This window comes from Larus michahellis, chromosome 8 (assembly GCF_964199755.1).
Source record: "Larus michahellis chromosome 8, bLarMic1.1, whole genome shotgun sequence".
NCBI classification, from domain to species: domain Eukaryota; kingdom Metazoa; phylum Chordata; class Aves; order Charadriiformes; family Laridae; genus Larus; species Larus michahellis.
The window spans coordinates 48,226,507-48,245,589 of record NC_133903.1 but is presented as its reverse complement, the minus strand read 5'-3'; the positions used below and the strand labels follow the sequence as shown (position 1 = coordinate 48,245,589).

Sequence of the window (19,083 nt, the reverse complement as noted above, 5' to 3'; positions counted from 1 at the left end):
ATATTAACTGTGTGATATTTTTCTCAAATTTATTCATGGTTTGGAGTCATTTACTGAATAATTGCAGACCTGCAGTTCATTTTTAAGTGGTCCTGAGCATTTGCTATTCAAAATCTAAGCTAAGATTCTTAAAATTTGATAATTACACCTCAACATTTGAGGAACAATTAAATGGCAAGCATAACTGCTCTTGTACAAAATACAGACATGGGGCAAAATTCCCTGTCAAGTGAATTAGCAAAGCATGCTTGGGGCAAACTAAGCTGACTTAACTTACATCTGCAAAGAACTTGGTCTATAAAACCACCTGAGCCTACTCCCCTTCTTACCTACTTTAGGGAAGGTAAAAAAATCATGAGCAAGGAAGAAATGCAGAACAGATGTTATCCTCAAAATGAGCTGCTCCCCCACAGGTTTGTGGAGGATGTCATTTCCTACCCCCTGCATCATCCCCTTCTCCTCCTCCAGGGCGTGCAGGCAGGATTTCAGCGGGTGTAAATCATCAGAACGATGCTAAATTGCACCAGCTGAGCCCGGCTCAGAAACTCCTTGTGCTCTTAGGACCTCAGCTTAAGAAATTAAGTCAAAGCTGGAAGTGATCCTTTGTGCTCTGCTTCGTACCCACGTGCTGCTTTGGGATTCCTTGCTGGATGTCTTCCCTGCTGTCCCAAGGTAGAAGAGTAGAATGAAGCCTCTGAGCTTCATCCCCACAGTCGCGATTGTGCAAAAGGCTGCTCTTCATCTCAAAATAGGCTTGCTCTGGGGAGTCGCTTTTCTTCACCTTTGGGTCTCTAGGACTTGTCTGAGCTGCGTACCCCGGTGCAATGTCAGCAATGGCTCTAGGATTTCCGGGAATCTTCCTGGTGAAGCACAGCTGTAGAGGGAAAAACCTCCTGAATGTTTATGGAGTGTTTCAGGGGATAGCAGAGTGTGCTTGCCTACACGTGGGTGTATTTACAGAGCATCAGTGTTAGACAGGCAGGGGAAAAAGAGGGGAGGGGGAAAGGGGTTTTTTTGTCTCCGCTTCTGGGAGCACATCTAAGGAGTGGGAGATGTGGCTAAAAGGGCAGCAGGGAACCCTGAGGTTTATCTCTTTTTCAGGTATTTCTTCTGCTGTTTCTACGTGTGGACTAGAATGGTGCCTGAAAACAGTATTAATTACCTTTTTAGTTATTTCTTTATGTGGGGAAATATCCCACCTTCAGGAATATTTGAAGCTGTGCAAAGAATATTATCCTAGTCCTTTCTTCCTAGGTAGAAGGAAAAAGGAAACCAAAATATTACTTGAATGAAATGCTTTCTTCAGAACTTGCCAGTTTGTGTAAGCGTTTTACAGCAACATCTGATTCTTGGCTCTAGCCAGGACAGCAAAAATCTGAATGCTCTTCTTGATTCCTTAGCGGCTTATCCTCTCTGGTAGCTGGTTTCGTCGGCCTTCTCTGACTGGTGTGGAGACTATTTAGCCTAGGCCGAAAAAAGCTTCAAGCAATACGATCTTTTAGTCCCAATGATAACGAAAATATAGCAGTTATAGCTGTCTCTTGAAAGATAAGCTCCTGTAATTCATAAACAACAGAATTACATTGAGGGAGCCTAATATATAGTAGAAAATAAAGTGTCTGAATTTATCATTCTGACCTTGAAAGTTAACAGGGTAGTTTGTTACAAATAATTAATTTTATAAATTTCTTCCCTCTTGGCAACTTGACTGTGAATAGATTGCAGTTTCTCTGAAGTTATTTGTTAGCTGAATTTATTTGCTGAATAATTGATGTAAATAACTGGGTGAATAGTAAGTAATTATTCTTGGCCTCCGCTTAGTTTGAAGGCAAGTGCTTGGCTACAAGTAGATGATATTAGAAATTTGAGCTGCTGTGGTTTGATGGGAAAGTCACCTTCATTCCCTGGCTAACTGAAGGTTGGATAATTTTTATGTAATTTGCTCCTTCCAGGCAAAAATCCTGTAGACTGCAGCAGAGCTGTAACACCATACAGGGAGTCTGCAGCACTCCCTGGGCCACGAGGGCAGTAGCGTACGGATCTGATGCCGCCTCCTTCTCCTCCTGGGCAGTCTTGCCCATGTGCCCCGAGCTCTGAAGTGACATTTATTTTGTCTTGGATGTGTCTGCCTCTATGTTAGCCCTTTGCTGCGTCTCCCTCAGAAAGGCAGCTGAAGCAGGAGTGGCTGCATTTATTTCTTGTTAAAGTCCTGGCCGTGTCTGTACCTTTTCCTACCTGTCCCCTTCGACAGAGGACTTGGGGATGAGGCCAGCAGTTGCTTGAAGCAAGCATTGCAGCTCCATGTTAAAACATCCGTGTATCAGCTGTCGTGTGTGGATTGGTGAGAGCACTTTAAAGGGTCCATTCTTGGCGTCAGGCTGCTTCCCCGCAGAGGGACCCCATCGGGCTGCCTTTGAGGAGCACGCTGGTGTAGCTCCAGCCTTGCCCTCCCGCAAAGCGCCTGCTTGTCTTCCTGGTGAATTATGATTGATCACCTCCGGTGCCCTTTCCCAGGCTTTGATAAAACACGCCTCCGAGCAGTTGTCTGCAGGATTTTTGTGGCCATCTGTTGTTACCGAGGACTCTAATGTCACCGCCTAATTGTTTTCCAGACAGGCTCCCTTTGCGCAGGCTTTTTGCTGGAGGAGGAGGTGGCTTTGGGCATGGGCTGTTCACTTGCACGCTGCTTCTGCGCCCAAAAACCCTCTTGCTGTCAGCAGGAGGATCGGGGTGAACCGTTCCTCTGGGCCCACTTGTGCCAGTGCAGCATCTTTATTCACAGAAGTCGTGCCATTTGTGCTGGGCTCTTTCCCCTAATACTTTTAAGGGAATGAGCCTTTTGCTGGGGCTGTCAGTGCGATGGGCAGAGCACTACGCGCCCCTTCTGCAGCCTCCCTCTCCTGGAGCTGCTACATCAAAGCACGAAGGGCTGGAGCCGCTGCCGGTGCTCCCCAAATTATACGCTTTGTAAGGTCTGCATTCGCAACCCTGAAGCTGATCATGAGGATATAATTCTGAATTTCTAGGAGGAAAAAGAACTTGCCCTGGTGAGGTCACCCGGGGATCACTGTGCCCCAATAACAGCTGGCACAGGTGGGATCCCACTGGCCGTTCTGATTAATGACGTGTTTTTTTATAGAATCATCATAGAATGGTTCAGGTTGAAAGGGACCTTAGGGATCATCTAGTTCCACCACCCCCGCCCCGCCATGGGCAGGGACACCTCCCACTAGACCAGGCTGCTCAAAGCCCGATCCAGCCTGGCCTTGGACACCTCCAGGGAAGGGGCATCTAGTGGAGGAAGACCTGAAGTGAGTACTCGGCAAGCTCAACCCCGGTGATTATTAACAGGCATGGGGTACCCCGTGCTTGTTCACCAGTTCCCCCAATAACAAGAACATCTTGCATAATAAAATTAATTCAAACTTCAGATAACGCTAAGCTAAAAAAAAAAATATCAACCCAAAACAAGCACTTATCCCTGATGAGTTCAGCTCCCTGCTTCCTCTTGAAGGTTTCCTTTTCTCATGCTGTTCCAAATCTTGACATTTTTTTTACTCTCCCTCTCTCTCTTTTTTTTTTTTTTTTTTTTTCTTCCCCTCCCCTTTCCCTGCTGACCCCATGAGGACGCAGTCACCTTCAGGTTTAGGAAACATTCCCTTTTCTACAGCTGCCAGCTCGCTCGTGTTCACATGGAGACTAGAAAACCGAGGCAGTTGTTGCCCCAAAGTGTTTGTCCTTGGCCAGAGGTTGTAGCTCCATCTGGCTTGCTGGAAAGAGCTCTGCTTCCCGATGGGCTGTGATTTACGCTCCAGCATGCTGACGTATGTTGAAATTGGCACCTGTTTGTGCTGATACCCAGGGCTGGGAGTTGGAAATTCAGGACATATATCTTTACGTCCCCTTCAGCCGTTCTTGCTGCAGGAGCAGCAGTCTGGAAAGGGGCCGTGCTGGCATCGCGAGGTGTTAAGCTGGGATGGCTGAAGGAGTTAATCTGCTGCCTCGCTGTAATATAATAGAAAGAAAAACATGCCTGTGGGGCTAGTCCACTTTACTATGTAGCTTCAGCTGGTAATTAAAAAGAAACAGTTCAAAATTAAGCAGTAATATGAATAAAACCCCAAATTAAATACACCCAGGACAGGTCGTGTTTTGCAATGGATGGATGCTTAGCATATCGTGAAACCAGGCTTTTTAAAGAAAAATATCTCAGGCTGGGTGCCTAAAACCGGGAGTTCCCCAAACTCCCCTAGAACTCTGCTTTTTTTTCTGTGAGGGTGCCCCTTTCATTGCAGCTCAGTCGTCACCGGGGCTGACTGGTACGCTGCGCTTGGGGCATGTTCCCACATTCCTCCTATTACGCTGGAGACAAAAAAGTAAAACCGAAACCCCAGATGGGCCCGGTGACTATTTTACTTGCGAGTCAAGAGCGCAAACGTGGTTTCAGGTTCTTGGGAAGGATTTCATGTGCCTCCTTTGAAGGTGATGATCCTGAAAGTGGGGACAATGTGCCCATTTAAGGTGGAGGAAAGCGATCGTGGGCACTGCCCTTGGGGCATCCTGCCAGGCACCAATTTGGGGAATGCAACTGCTGAGCAAAGTAGCTGGCCGTGACCTCCTCTGTGCGTAGATCGGGCAGCTGGCTACTCTTAAATAGAGTGGTGCAACCAAGCACGGTGATAATTTAGAGGTAAAGGCGCGGGGAGCAGGGAGGCGGGTGGGAAGGAGTGATAGGAGAAGAGGTATTTTCAACCACAAGCTCCCCAACTGGCAGACTTCCAGAAGATGGGAAGTGTTGTCTGAGAAAAGCTCACCCTCTGCTCACCTCATTTCTTACATTCTTTCCCAAAGTATCTGTTACCAGACACTTTTGGGGGGTGTTGGATTTATCTGGGATGGCTGCTCTTGTTTCAGTGACACCTTTAGAGCAACGTGCTACAGCCCCCGCGGCACCTCTCCTGGAGCACTGCTCTCCTCCGCAAACCTTCTCACAAACTTCTAGTGCGGATTTCCCTGACATTGAGGCAGCATTTGGGTTTCTGAATATACTGGTTGGCTATTGACTAGTAAGTAGTGAGATACCCACAGGAAAGGAATAACTGAGTGGAGCTGGAGGCCACGCCAGGCTTGCTGGGGTGGTGGGCACAGGAAGGAACAGAGGGGGAACCAAGGCATGCAGGAGCTGGGCTTGCAGCCGAACCCAGGGCATCCCCAAATAGGCGGCAGGGCATGTCCAGTTTGTCCTGCTGGACCATTGCCTGCTTTATATGGGTGAGAAATGTCTCTGCCTTCCTCTACGCCTATGGGTTTCACGTTGTGTGGAAGGGCTACTTTAGACAGCCGTCATCCGGTATCGCGCAGTCCATCACCTTTCTCTTTGTGGAGTTGGGTCCATCCATGTCAGCTGAACACTCCAGCCTTTAGTTCCCGTAATGGTCTTTCTGATATCTTCTATGAGTCTGTTTAAAATCAAACCAAGTTGCCAGCTGCTCAGCCCTTGGAGAGCTGGTATTCCTCTGCCACAGATTAACATCGAAGGTGTAAAGAAAGAAGAAGGCAACAATTTACACCATCATCTGACTTGATTAAAAACTAATACGGGATTTTTTCAGTCACTGGTAGGCATTTCATACGCAGTGCTGTGTTGTCTGGCAGCGTAACACAGCTCCAAGTCCCATAACTGAGTAGCTGAGGTGAGTTCCAGGGAAAAGGCATTTTCTTCTGAACCACTCTTGCTTCGGCTGTAACAAGAAAAAAAACAATAAATGGTGTCCCTTCTAGAGTGTGGTCTCATGCCAGAGCTATGAATAGATTTTACTGTCTGTTTACCTTTTCGTTGACAAGATCTAAGGCTGCAGTCCACAAGTCTAACTGGTAGCACTTGGACCTGCAAACCATCACTGCTGGGGAAGGTGTTGGTTACTGGAACTTGTTGCACTTCAACAGGAAAAACACTTGCAGAATCAGACTGCTCAGAGTGTAACTATTTTGGTGCAAATATTTAGCCTTTTAGGTAGGTTTAGTCATCAAAATTAATCTACTGAAGTCTGTACAACTGAGAAACTGGACCTGTGCAAGACTGCTGGATGCAAGTAAATCCTGCATACAAAAGCCATACCTTTAGGTTTCAAATTTAACAGAAGTAATTCTATCCCTTCCAGTATTTCAGTTTTGATTAAGTTGCAAATCCTCCCTCATGTTATTTCTTAATTAATTTGCCTAAGCTTGCGTTTGGGCATTGACCAAAGCAGAGAGTTATCCGACAGACTTACCGCTTGCTTACACCATTACTGGTTGGACATCAAGTTGCGTTATTGGCAAAAGAGACCGTGCCAATTGTGGGGTGAAGGCATTGAAACTAAAACATCCTTCCACCTCAGTGTGGTAGTTCACAAAAGGGGAAAGGATATGGATATTCTGTATCAAAGCTCTTTTTTTCCCTCCCTTTCTTCTAAATTAATCTGGACTGTAAGTACCGTTCTTGGAGGAATTTAAAAGACATGTAGATGTGGTGCTGAGGGACATGATTTAGTGGTGGACTTGGCAGTGTTAGGTTACCGGTTAGACTTGATGATCTTAAAGGTCTTTTCCAACATAAATGATTCTATGATTCTACCTTTAGAAAGTAACACAGTTCACTACATTTAGAAGAAAAGGCTTCAGATCTTATCCTTCTTCCAATAGTGCCAGTGGTACAGCTGCTGCCGACTTCAGTTAACAAATTTAAGACCTTGTTTTGAGGTGTTTTGACCTATTTAAGGTGGGTGTGGTATTTATAATATCTGTATTGGGAATGAGACAATGTTTCTAAAGTGCTGCCCAGACAGAAATCAACCCCATGGTCTTTGTTTGTTGTCTTAATGACCTTGTGAAGAGAAGACTTATATCTAAGAGCACAAACTCTAGCCAGCTCACCTGTTCTATCAGGTAACCCTCCAAAACCACAAACAGCTGCTCTCCAGGCTTTGAGTTAGTGATGTGCTGGCCCTGGCCCTGCGAAGCCAGGAGCTTGGTGCAGAAGCAATAGTATAGTAGGGTCAGCCCAGGGAACGCGTGAGAGCTGCTATCAACAAGGAGAGTCCTCCTCTGGCTTGGGGGTCTTGGGGATGGGGGAGTGGGGTCTCATACACATCGCAGTGTTTTCTGTCCAGAAATTGTTTCTGTTGTTTTCAAATGCCTTGATTCAATCAAAACACAAAGAAAATACAAAAAAAAAAAAAGAAATAAAAAATTCAGTTTTGCACACGTAAGTTCATCATGGGAACTTTGCATAAAGAGAAAAGTCAGGGGGCTGAAGTCCAGCTGTTGGAAGCCAACTTCAGCAGGAGCTCTGGGTGTGTGGGGCTGGAGCCCTCATCTCCCTGCAGCTTTTTCAGCATCAAGAAAACCAGTCGTAGTCCTGGGGCTGCACATTAATAGTGTGACTGCTCTGCACGGGGCCGTGCCTGCGTGTCACTGCCGTGGCTAAGCCGGTAGGATGGGTGATGGTGAGGGGTTTCTCCAAGTGCCTTGGTCAGATTCAAACTGTTTTATTAAACTAGTTAATTGGCAGATTGAAATAGAGGGGGAAAAATCGAGGTCCTTAGGTCTCCCTGGTCAGTGCCAAGCCACAGACTGTTAACTACTCCTGCCTTTCAGAAGCAATAACTGCGGGTTTGGGGAACATATGGAACCAACTAGCCGAAAGGCTTTTATGAGGAGCTTTAACAGGGGGCACGGTTTGTGAGCAGAAATTCCAGTGGATGAGTTAATAGTTTCACTTTCCTTAGCTGTCCCTTTATAGGAACAACAACAACAAAGTCAGGCGCGTTCCTCCCACAGCCCTGGCTGTACAATGTGCCGATGCATCCAGGATTTCGTTTGGACACTGGGGGAGTCCTTTAGTAGATCCCCCAGGACCTGTTTTTTTGGAGCTATTTCCTGATGCTGACCTCATTAGGTGAGTTTCACAGCTCACTAATTCCTAGCAACAGCGCAGGAGATGCAAGGAAAGGGGAAACCCGTCTTCTGGAAACCAATGGAACTGAACAGATTTGGGCAAACACTTTTATTGCTTTTCATTAATCTGGAAGATCAGGGACTTGGTTTTTTTCTTTCTTTTATTTTCTTTTTTTTTCCTTCCTGCAACTCACTGTTTTGCTCTGAAACTGTATATTTGATTTTCTATTTGAGTAGAGAGAAGGAAGACACCAAAAGAACACCTGAAGAACCATATACCTCAATGTTTGTGTTGCAGTTTGTTTTGAACCAAGCAGGAGAGGAGGCATTTCTTTTCCAGAAGTGTAATTTGAGCACTGACAGGATATAGTCACACAAACGCTTCCAATAATGCTTATTGAGTATTTGCATTGTGGTGGCATGTCTCCAAAAGAGAGAGCAAAGGAAAACAATAGTTGCCTGCTCGAGAGCTGACATCATAGTATGAAATTTAAGTACTTGTTTTTGTGCTTTTATTATTAATCATGGTTCTATGGCGGGGTCATCCTGTAACTCCAGCTACCGGAGTCCTGTGAATGCAATGTTTGTAGTTCAGCCTTGATAAGTTTAGGACTGTAAAGTCATTTCTCCCCCGTCACGTAAGAGTGAAATTTGTCTGAGCACCAAAGTTTGGCCTGAGAGTTTTCTCAGGGTTGCCTTTCATTCTCAAGTCTCCTGTATAGCAAACACACCAGAAGAGCACAGGTCCATTTGTCTTCAGCTTAATGCAAAATCGGTTTCTTCTGTTGTAAATCTTGAGTTTGTTGTCTATTTTATTGGCAATGTATTTTATAAGAAGGTTTGGGACCATTCAAGTATTTTATCTGGTAATAAGGTTTCCTTGTCTTATTTTACGATGGCCTCTTAGATGTCCCACAAAGCTGTTCTTCCATTGTGGCACCATTAGTTAGACAAGGGTCTGAAGAGGTGGATCTGGCAACCTTTGCACCTGATTAGAAATCCATAGTATGGTCTCCTAGACAAGATGATAGTCATAGAGTTGAGCTGCCATCAGAGGTTGTCAGAAATTGATTTCTGACACAGCATGTGAGCATTCAGGATAACCAACCAAAGTCACCACACACACACCTATGCAAAAGTATTAAAAATGTAGAGCTGAAAGGATACAGCTAACTCTGCATCCTTGAGCTGGTGTCCAGTGATGATCATGGCAAAGAATCCAGGTACTGAATAGCATATTTTAGAAAAGTAAGCATCTTATTTCTTCTTTTGTGCCATTCAGGACCTTATGACCAAAAGATCTTACGAGCAGCTGACATAAGCCAGGCATGATGCTGTGTTTGATGAGGGTTAACTTGGTTTTTGTTCTGTGGCCTTTTTTTACTCTCTTCAGCTAGGGACAAATGCATATAAGATAGATAAGGAGAAATCTCTCCTGTACAAAGGCCATGATTTTTCTTCTTTAGCTGCCACGTACAGCACTAACATGTTGCTGGCTTTCAGGAGCCTTCGGATGTCCAGTCTGAAGTTGCAGACTTGTGGCACGGTAAAACACGATATGTGACTGCGAGAGTACCTTGGAACAAGTGGGATTTTTATCTAGCTTTGTTCCCAAGACCAAATACGATGAAGAACACAATTTCTGGTGGAAAGGCGCAAGTGTTCCTAAACCCAGTCCAGGTACACATCTATTCACTTCCCCTCCCTGTTTGAAAAGGTGGAAATACTTTTTTAGGTCTGTTTCTGTGGGTTGGATTTACTTGACTAAAAGCCAAATCTCATTAAAATCTTGCATAAAATCAAACCTCCAGCCTCTCCCATGGGCTTGCAAAACAAAGTTGAAACTGTCCCAAGGCAACTCACTTCGCTGCTGATACCAACACTTTTATGCAGTGCCAGCCTTCAGACCTTGCGACCCAATGCAGTTCTGTCTGCTCACTTCGTGTGAGGGGTTTGGAGGTCTTCTAACGTTTGATCTTTTTGAAGTTGAAATTTAAACGCCTTAAGTATTCAAGTTGATTTATATGTGAGGTAGACTTTTGTAACCCATTCCTTCCATTCACGTGTGACTCCTGGCTCTGTAATCCAGAGGCAGGGGTGGGGGGAATGCTGTTTGAATATCAAGGTAATGAGTAAAGCTGTTAGCTATGGTCTTCACTGGGCTCGTTTGGTCTCTAATCGAGGCCTGCAGTGAGCTTACATATGAGTGGCAAAGGCTGGTCTTTGCAGATTTAGTTGCGACTGAAGTGCATGAGATCGTAGAGGCAAAAGAGCAAAGGTTAAAGCACGACAGCAGCACAGATACTGTTGGGTGATGGTGAACAGTTGGCACGAACATAAGAAACGGCCCAGTCTTGTTCACCAAGAAAGGAAACTTGGGGTTCACACAGACCTTCCCCCTGCTGGGGAATCCTCAATCGAAGCCACCAGTGATACAAGAGCTCTTCCCTATCTCAGCTCTGCTGCGTCCCCTCTGACCTTCCCGTGGCAGAAATGACTGGTCCAGCCCCCTTATCCTTGAGATGGCCATAGTCTGTGCAAAAGGGCTCCCAAAAAGTCTGGACCAGTGGTTCCTGGCACTGGCTGGGATTGGTGGTACCCACTCTCTTAGGCAGTAAAACAGGACCCATAGGTTTGCTCCAAGGGCTGGACGGGCGTCTCCAAACATCCAAACAAAATCTGTGCATTGGGCTGCTGCTCTGCACAGGAGAATGACATCGCTCAGATAAAAAGGCTTCCTCCTGGGAGGGTGAAAACCCCTTTCTGTTGTCCATGGTTGATTGGTCACAAACAGGGGCCAGAGACAGCCATGCAAAAATGGCTTTCAAAGCGCGCTGATGTGAGGACCATAAATTGCGTGAATAAAAATGCACTTTCCTAGAGTCAAAGTCATAACTTCCCATCACTTCCCAGAACAAATACTGTCTGCTATGTTTATTAGGTGGGACTGTGTATAGGCAGTCGCTCTAAGTGTGTTTATTTTGAAGTCATCAGTTGTTCAGTAATCTCAGGCACCTCTGGGAGATTTAACTCAGATAGAGGTTTAGGCTGGAGGTCGTGGGGTCACTGATATTAAGATAGAGAGAAGGAAAGGAAACAGCGTTGTTTTTGTGGCATTATCTGAACAGTAAGGAAAAATAAATTCAGGTTTTAAGATGGCTTTAACCTGACTCTGAAGGAAATGGCCTACAAATCCAGCCAACGAGCAGGCGGCTGCGAGGAGACCCCGCTTCTCTTTAAGTTTGTTTTGAGCTGCTCGTCTGAAAACCATGGTGGCTATGGCTTGATTAAGCAAGACTTCTCTAGAAAGCTCTTTAAGTGGTTACAGTTTTCGTTTAGCAGATTCAAGTGTTTGAGATTCTAATTTTAACTTTCCTCCTAGAATAAAATCTCTTGAGTTGCTTTTCGGGCAGGAGTTCGAACCCAGCGATGAGCTGCCCCGCAGTGGCAGCAGCGTGCTGGAGGCCAGCTGGTGGCCAGCATCACCTCGAGGTCCCAAAGCTGCTCGGAGGCAGAGAGCGGGGACATCAATGTCCTGACGCTAATGACATCTGGGGTCCGGTGCGTGGGGGTCCATCTGCTGTTATGAACTCCAAATCATTCATTCCCTCTCATGTGAACTCTTTAGTGTCTTATAAGAAGTGAACTTGTACTGTGGGCTTTTCTGCAACCTGGCACTTATATTCAAGGAATATATAGGCAATTTTCTTTAAGACATCTAACCTTCTGCAAATGTGACCGAGATCAGGTAATAGATTCCAAATGTATTAGGAGGGGACAGACAGACATACCCAGACCATTAATGCACAGCACTGGTTTCCTCAGGAAGGCAGAATAACAACAAAAAAAAGACACACACACCCAAAAAAAAAGGCATTGGGAGTAAAGTAAGGATTTGTTTATCGCCTTCTTAATATTTTATCATAAAACACACTGTCTTATCCTCAGGGTTTGTTAGTGGTTTGTATATGTGTGCGCCTGTGTGTATACATATTTTCGTATATAAAAATCCAGCAACCTCCATTGTTTAAAAAATCAAAAATGAGGAGGATTTCACTAAAAGCATTTTGGGAAAACCTCTGCTCTCAGTTTTCATGTCAACGTTTTTCTAAGCTTTTATTTTTATTAGCCAAAATGTTTAGAATCCCCAGGAAATCCTGGGATGAACCATTTCCTCTTCGAGCTGTAGCCCTTAGGGGAAAAAGAAAAAGCTCAGATCCTTTCAAAGGTTAGAAATTTTTCAAACTGTATTTTTTGCAGATTTTTTAAATTAGAGAAAAACTAAGTTAGGAAGATGCTTAACTGCAGGCTGTGGTCCTGGAAAAGATTGATCTCTTTGTAGAAAAGCCTGAAGAAACCCTTAGATCTGGGCAAGGAAATCTTTTAGGCATGGATTTTAATGGGGAACTGATTGCCGAATTGAGGTGTAACAGGTTCAGTTGAAAGACTGTCTTTATATTTTTTAAAAGTAAATTAAAAAATAACATTTGCTTTTCCTCAACCAATTTGTGTATCTTAGTTAGCATGTAACTGCTTTGTACTAAGAGGCTGTTAATGCCCTGGAGGTACTATGATGATGATGATGGTTGTTATTATTATAAAAAAATCTCAGATCATATTTGTTATATACCTGAGGTTTTGCAGGAGTAAATGCAATTGACTGTTTCCGTTCCTTCAGACAGAAACCATAATTTTAAACTAATAAGAACTTCCATCCTGCAAATACATTATGTACATTTTTAATTTTAAACTCCTCTGAGGTTCGCTTCTTGAAGTGGGTTCAGTTGCTTCAAGTTAAGAAGGGAAGAAGATGTGTCCCAGACTGCAGCTGAGCTGGGCCAGCTGGAGCTCGGCATGGGTTATTTTACCCAGGTTTTGAGATCATGGTTATTCTTTGGGATGGGTACGGCACTGCTGTTATAAAGGAGAGAAGCTGAAAATGTGGTGAAACGTGAGGCTGAGGGGTAGAGGAGATGTCTTTTCATGAAAAATGACACATCAATGTAATTTTTCAGAACTCTGAATTTGCAGTCACTACATGTCACTTTAGGAAAAGTGCATTTGCTTATTTATATAATTTGTGAGAAACTGTGTTAACTGCTGTTCTTCTGATTTATTCGTCTACTTTTTATCAAGTTTGTTTGGAAGGTTCTTGGAAAGCCGAACATGAAAAGCCCAGACTCGGTGGTTCAGTAACTGGTATAAATTATTCCCATAGTCTATCACAAATATACAAAGACTTGTTGTAAAGCATGTGAAATTGAGTAGCCTTTTTGGCAATGCAAGGAAAAAAATATCATCTTTAACGGCATCTATTTTTTTGGTTACCTAAATTTACCTAGTAAAGAGTGCTTCTGCTTTCTTGGTATTTTCAGGTTTGGGATGGGGGCACTGGACTAGTTTTCTGGGACAGTGTTTTAATTTGGTATCTCTGTTTGCTTTGCAAAAGTGTGGGTGAAGGGGGAATGACTAAAGCAGGGAGACAAATAATGAATTTCCTGAAGCTTCTGCTCCTGGAAGCACGCAGAAAGTCCCAATACAACAACTGTGACTTCAAAATATTTTGATTTTTATCAAAAACCTTCCAACTGAGTTTGGGCTTTGAGTTTAAGCTAGCGGACAGGAAACAGTCAGAGGCAATAGAAGATTACTAATTTTGGGGCTTTTTCATTCCAGTGTCTCTCATGTAGCCAAGTAGTCAGCAGAGAAAGCCTAAAAGTTCTCAGACCGTGGCCTCTAAGCAATATAAATGTGTGTGAAGTTATACTTTGTGTGGAACATCAAGGGGTTTGTGATAAGGTCTTCTGCTAGTAGGGGATCTTGCATCTGACTTCCCTTCCAGTTGGGAATGCCTGAAGATCAGCCCTTGTTCCTGGGAGCCAGGATGGGTCAATGGACTTCAGGTGCAGAAGAGTTTTTCGAAGTTTGGCCTTTTAGGCTTTTCTGCTTTGATTCCAAATATTTTTAACTTCTCACCTGTTTTTCTTGTGTGGTTTCTACAGGTGCTGTTTGCCCTAAACCAAACTCTGCTCCAACACGAAAGCCTCCGAGCAGGTAGTCTGCAAGCCCCATATACCACTGAAGATCTCATCAAGCATTATAACTGTGGAGACCTGAATGCTGTCATATTCAACCATGACACTTCTCAGGTAAGAAAAAGTGTTGCAGATGGGCCAGCTGATTGAGGTCAAATCAGCTGTTTTAATAGCGGTCATCACTTTCTCTCCTCTTTTCCCCTCTTCCTTTTGATGCCCTGTGTTTTCTTTCCGCACGTGCCTCGTTTGCCTGGTGAGAGTGGGGTTTCCTTGATATTGCTTGAGTTCTAGGGAAGGGACTGCCTGGAAAACTTCCCTAGGAATGTGCCTGAAAAAAACGTTAATTATGGATGTTTGTGGGGCTGTTGAATGTAATCCCCTCATTAAGGGGGGTAAAAAAAATCTTTGTAATATTTGAGCTTATATATGAAAAGGAAGTGAACCTTATGTAAATACTCTATAAAGTAAACAACTTCTCAAGCATGTCATAATTCAATAATTTTGTATGCGTCTCAAGCAGCCCTTCCGTCTCTGTTTATCTTAGTTATCCAATGCTATTAAAAACTCTTGATGGAGCAGAAATCTGCTTTCCAGAGCAGTTTGATAGTTGGTGGCAAACTCTGAGATTCTCATTTAATACGTAGGTTCCTCTTTCTCCTTTCCCATTAATTCTATGGAAACTTGGTCTTTGGATGTCATCTCATGCCTCTCCTTTTTTGATAAATGTTCCCAGGTTCCTGTCTCAGGTGCAGTGACTTACTTGGAGTGGACCCGTATAAACTTTGGCAGACACAGTATTATATGGTTGCGTGATGGTTTTTGTCAGTGTTATGTTGATGGTTGGACTCGATCTTAAAAGTCCCTTCCAACCTAGATATTTCTATGATTCCTTATATGTTTTGCCAGTGAAAGTCTATTAAATCATGATAGTGGTTTACCATTAGCAAACACAAATCAAGTATAACTATGTGACTTCAAGAGGGAACTGAGATAGGGTAAGCTCAGTCTGTTGATTGAGACAGAGGTCTCTGAGACATCTTATCTTGCCACCGCTATCTCCATTTGCACAAGGCTCTTTGGGTCGCTTGTTTCTCAGAGGAACAGCTGGGAAAGTGAGGAGGGCCCTAACCTGGCTGTAAGGTAACAGTCGCCCAGCCACACTCCATGGCTCGGGTGATTTCCCAGAGGTATTGTATGCCCCTCTGAGAAGTTCCAGGTAGAAATGTAAAAGACACCCAGCAGCATCTGGAGCTGCTCTTTCATGTCACCTATCACAGAACTAGCCTGTGCCTCGACAGGAGAGGAAAGACATCAGCTTGGACAATCAGAGGTCCTTAAATTCTGGACAAATGGTCATGCCTTCTCTTTTGCCTTATCTGGTTATCATTTTCAAATACCAGAAAGAGTGGTTGATGGTAATGAGTGGGATAAAAACCCTGTGCTGTCCCAGTTAATCCAGTCCTAGAAAGGGAAGCATTGCTTTCGCGTGACTAAGCAGGACATAACGGGGTGGTTAACATGGCAGTACCGAAACAGAAGTCTGCGTAGTACCAAAGCTGCCAGAGCTGGACAGCCTTGCACTGAAAAGTAAAGGAAGAAAGCAACTCAGGTAGGAATATGTCTCCAAAGATGGGATGTGTGAATTAGAAAAGGTAGAGAGTTCATGACTTTAAAGGATCCTGGAGAAGTCGGTGGTTCTAACTATTCCTGCAATGTCAAGGCACAGCACACAAGGAAAGTACATAATGATTTTGGAGAAATAACTCTTGCAAAGTGGGGTGGTATCTTTGCGATGGATGCAAAGAAAGGACTACTAGTAGGTAAAACCACAAAGACAATGCTGGCATCTGAATGTCCCGTGTCATCTTTTAGTCTCTATCAGTGTAATTTCCTCAGCAATAAAGCCTTTGCCCTTGAGACAAGTTGTGGCCATTCACACTGGTTGCATTGACTTGCGGACATCTGTGACTTGTTGACACCATGTCCTATAACAGACCTGTGAGTTAGGCATGAGAGGAACAGATAGATTGCTGCAAAAACTCCTTTATCCCTGCAAACTCTTGGATCAAATGTGAGTTTAAAAACAGTGTTAAAGAAAGAAGAAAGAATCCAACAACCAATCAGAGTTCAAGCGCTGGTGTTAGTCATGGTCCCAGAGTGCACACAGTTGATAGAGATTATAACGCTTACAGGCTATGGAAAATTAAAATCCCTATAGGTATACTAGTCCCTGCAGAACTCTAAATGTTGTGGAGCATTTTCCTCTCTCCGTTGTTGTTTTTAATTTGGGTAAAGAGGTTTTTTGTTTGGTGGTGTTTTTATAAACCAGCTTTATACCATTTATTTTTAATTGCAAGCAGAACAAAATAGAAAATGAAAACCTAAAATAAACTCCCTATTCAGGTCAACTTTTGCCAGTTGTGGTAATTCCAAATTTATTCGGTGTGTTTTTTGCAAGGATGATGGACTGTTTCTTTGCCCTTTGGTTACCAAATTAGATCAGTCTGGCTTAAATATTACACATGGGATCTTTCTCTTGAGACATAAAGTAGGCACAGGGATTTATCATGTGCTGAGAGTGTATTGCAGGTCTCATCAGGTGACAACAAGTGATTGGCCTCCAAGTGCAGAAAAACTATAAATATCCCAAGTGAGATGTATCATCACTTAAACTTCAGGGTAGGTACCCATGCCAAGCCTGGGAGATGAGAGTATCACAGTGTTTTTAGGAGGTGTGCCTGTTCTTCCATGGCATCCAACTGCTGGCCCAGCTCTTCAGAGGTGTGGTAAATCCTTGGAGCTGGTACCGTTAATGCAACTTTGAAATATCACACAGAAAGGAACAAAAGATCAGGAATGGAGTTGTAAGACTCAACGCTTATGTGATGGTGGAGGCCTGGGATTCAGCTCTGTCCCACAGAGGCATGTAGACCCGCAGAAAGCTGTAACTCATTCTGAGGACTCATTTGGGGGCTGTTCATAAGGCTACTAGTCCCTGCTTGACCCTTGAAGGTTAGCGGGAGCTGCAGAGTAAAGGTGAACCTGTCCATCAGTTGCCTCAGTTCAGAGCCATTGGTTTAGGTCACTGTAATGAACCGGGAAGTAGCTGGGAAAGTCTAACACAGCCGTGGGGACCGTGGTGGTGGTCGTGATGTGGAGTATATATCTAGGTGCAGTAACTAAATTCCTCTAGTGTGAATCTTGGGAGATGGAGCATCTTCAGTACCCATCTGCAAGATGCCTTTAGAGCAAAACTTATCCTGGAGCAGAAAGAAGGACCAGAAGTAGAATAGTAATACTGTAGATATGAGGTGTTACGGATGAGTTTCTCGAGCCTCTTCAGCCTCCCCGGGGGAGTCTGGGAAATGTGCAGTTTCTCAGCACCAGTTTTGTTGACTGCCGTGGTGTTTGGGGGGAGAGGGCAGAGTCCCCGGGGCTGAGCCTGTGCCAAGGGAGTGCACAGAAGGGACGGTGCTGGGAGGAAAAATGCAGGAAAAGTTATTTCCTAGACTGAAGGCACTGAGCTTGGGCACCAGGTCAGAAAACAGCTCCTTTGGCACTTGGGGACAGGGACAGGGACCGGGACGGGGACAGGACCTCCCCAGGGAGATGCTGCCTGCCTTGGGGCTGGGAAGCCCAGCTTAGCCAGGGCAAGGTGATTGAAATGGAGGGGCGTGAGCAGGCCCCCAAATCCCATCTGCTTTCCTGTGCCAGAGCCATCAGAACTGATGACAGTGGAGGACTAAACAAATCCTACTCAGTTTCAGGTTTTTGTGTTTGTTTTTTTTTTATTTTAATTAAGAACAGTGAAAGGGGGAAACACCTCTGCTTTCCTGTGGTTATATTACATTCTTCATTCCTTTCTCTCTCTCTTTTTCTTAAATTTTGTTTCCAGGCACCAGTTTTCCAAACGTATAAATCCTTATTTAAACTTAATAAAATTTTAAGGGGCTGAGTTTATTCAGTTAGACTATGACCCAAAAGTGGAGTAGGAAACATCTCTCCTGCTTCTACAGCCTTCTGCGAACACTTGATTCTCCTGTGACTTCTGCAGTCAAGAGGCTTACGATGGAGTTTCTGGGCAGAGAGTCAAAACGATACTGAAGAGAAAGTATTCTAAGTTAAAGATAGGATAGGCGTATTTTCTGCTTTTTCTTCAGACTTTTCCCCCTCAAAGAAGTCATAGTTTCTTTCTCTCCTTTTGACAAAAATTCTTTATAAGTAGCGAGGCATCAGATTAGATCAGCAGCTTTAACTTCTGTATTCTGTCTGGCGCTCTCACAAGGGAATTGAGGTCAGTATGTCCAGAGACATTAAAATGCAAAAATCTGTTAGTGCAAAATCAGAAAATGACCTACCCCCAGAGAATACTTTTTCTTACCTGAGATCCTTAAGAAATTGCCTATTGACCTGAAGCTTTGGTGAGGAAAAAGGAGGGTGCAGAGCAATTTATCTAATATTTTATTCCCTAAATCTGATGTGAAAGTCTTTATTTAAACATTTTGAACTGTTGCATTTGAGTTTTGTGTTCAGGGATATCATGCACCATTTATTTCCTGTGGTTGATTTTGAGATGTTCAATTTTTCAAGGAAAATCCTGTAAAGCAGATTCATGTTTGCCAGCCTGGAATTAGCTGGTTCTGTGTTTCCTTGTAATATGTGTACACTTTATTAAGAGGGAAATTGAAAAGCCGAGGCTGAGATTTTTCTCCTTCAACCATTCCCAAAAACTGTACCTGCGGCCTCCAGCTGCTGTTTCTCCTCTTCTGTCCTCAGCCACTTTTCCTGACCTGAGGAGAGGCTCCTGTCCAGGAGAAGGTGGTTTCTCCTCTCGTGTTGCTGATCTGGTGTACCAGAGGCATGCAGCTACACTGCTTACTCTGTCGACCGTTTTCTTCAGGCCAGGTCCTACTGGTTGAGTACTTGTTATTTGCCTGTCCCACGTAGGGTTAGCAACACAATTCTAGAGTCATTCCTGCCACTTATAAAGCATCTTTCGCTTAGAGAGCCTTTATGTTCTGTGTGTGGTTTAGACTGTATTGAAAGCCCATTGAAATAACGGAGAATATTGCCATGCCTTCAGCAGTGTGAGTCACAGTGGGCCCAGCCA

General features: G+C 44.1%; 1 protein-coding gene across 1 annotated transcript in view; it reads left to right on the top strand.

Annotated features, from left to right (window-relative positions):
- TRABD2B (TraB domain containing 2B) overlaps nt 1-19,083 on the top strand; it is a 302,420-nt gene that overhangs the window by 148,915 nt on the left and 134,422 nt on the right. Inside the window, exon 3 of the mRNA XM_074597780.1 lies at nt 13,941-14,087. Within this exon, the coding sequence (XP_074453881.1) occupies nt 13,941-14,087 (147 nt within the window). The remainder of the gene's footprint in view (nt 1-13,940; nt 14,088-19,083) is intronic.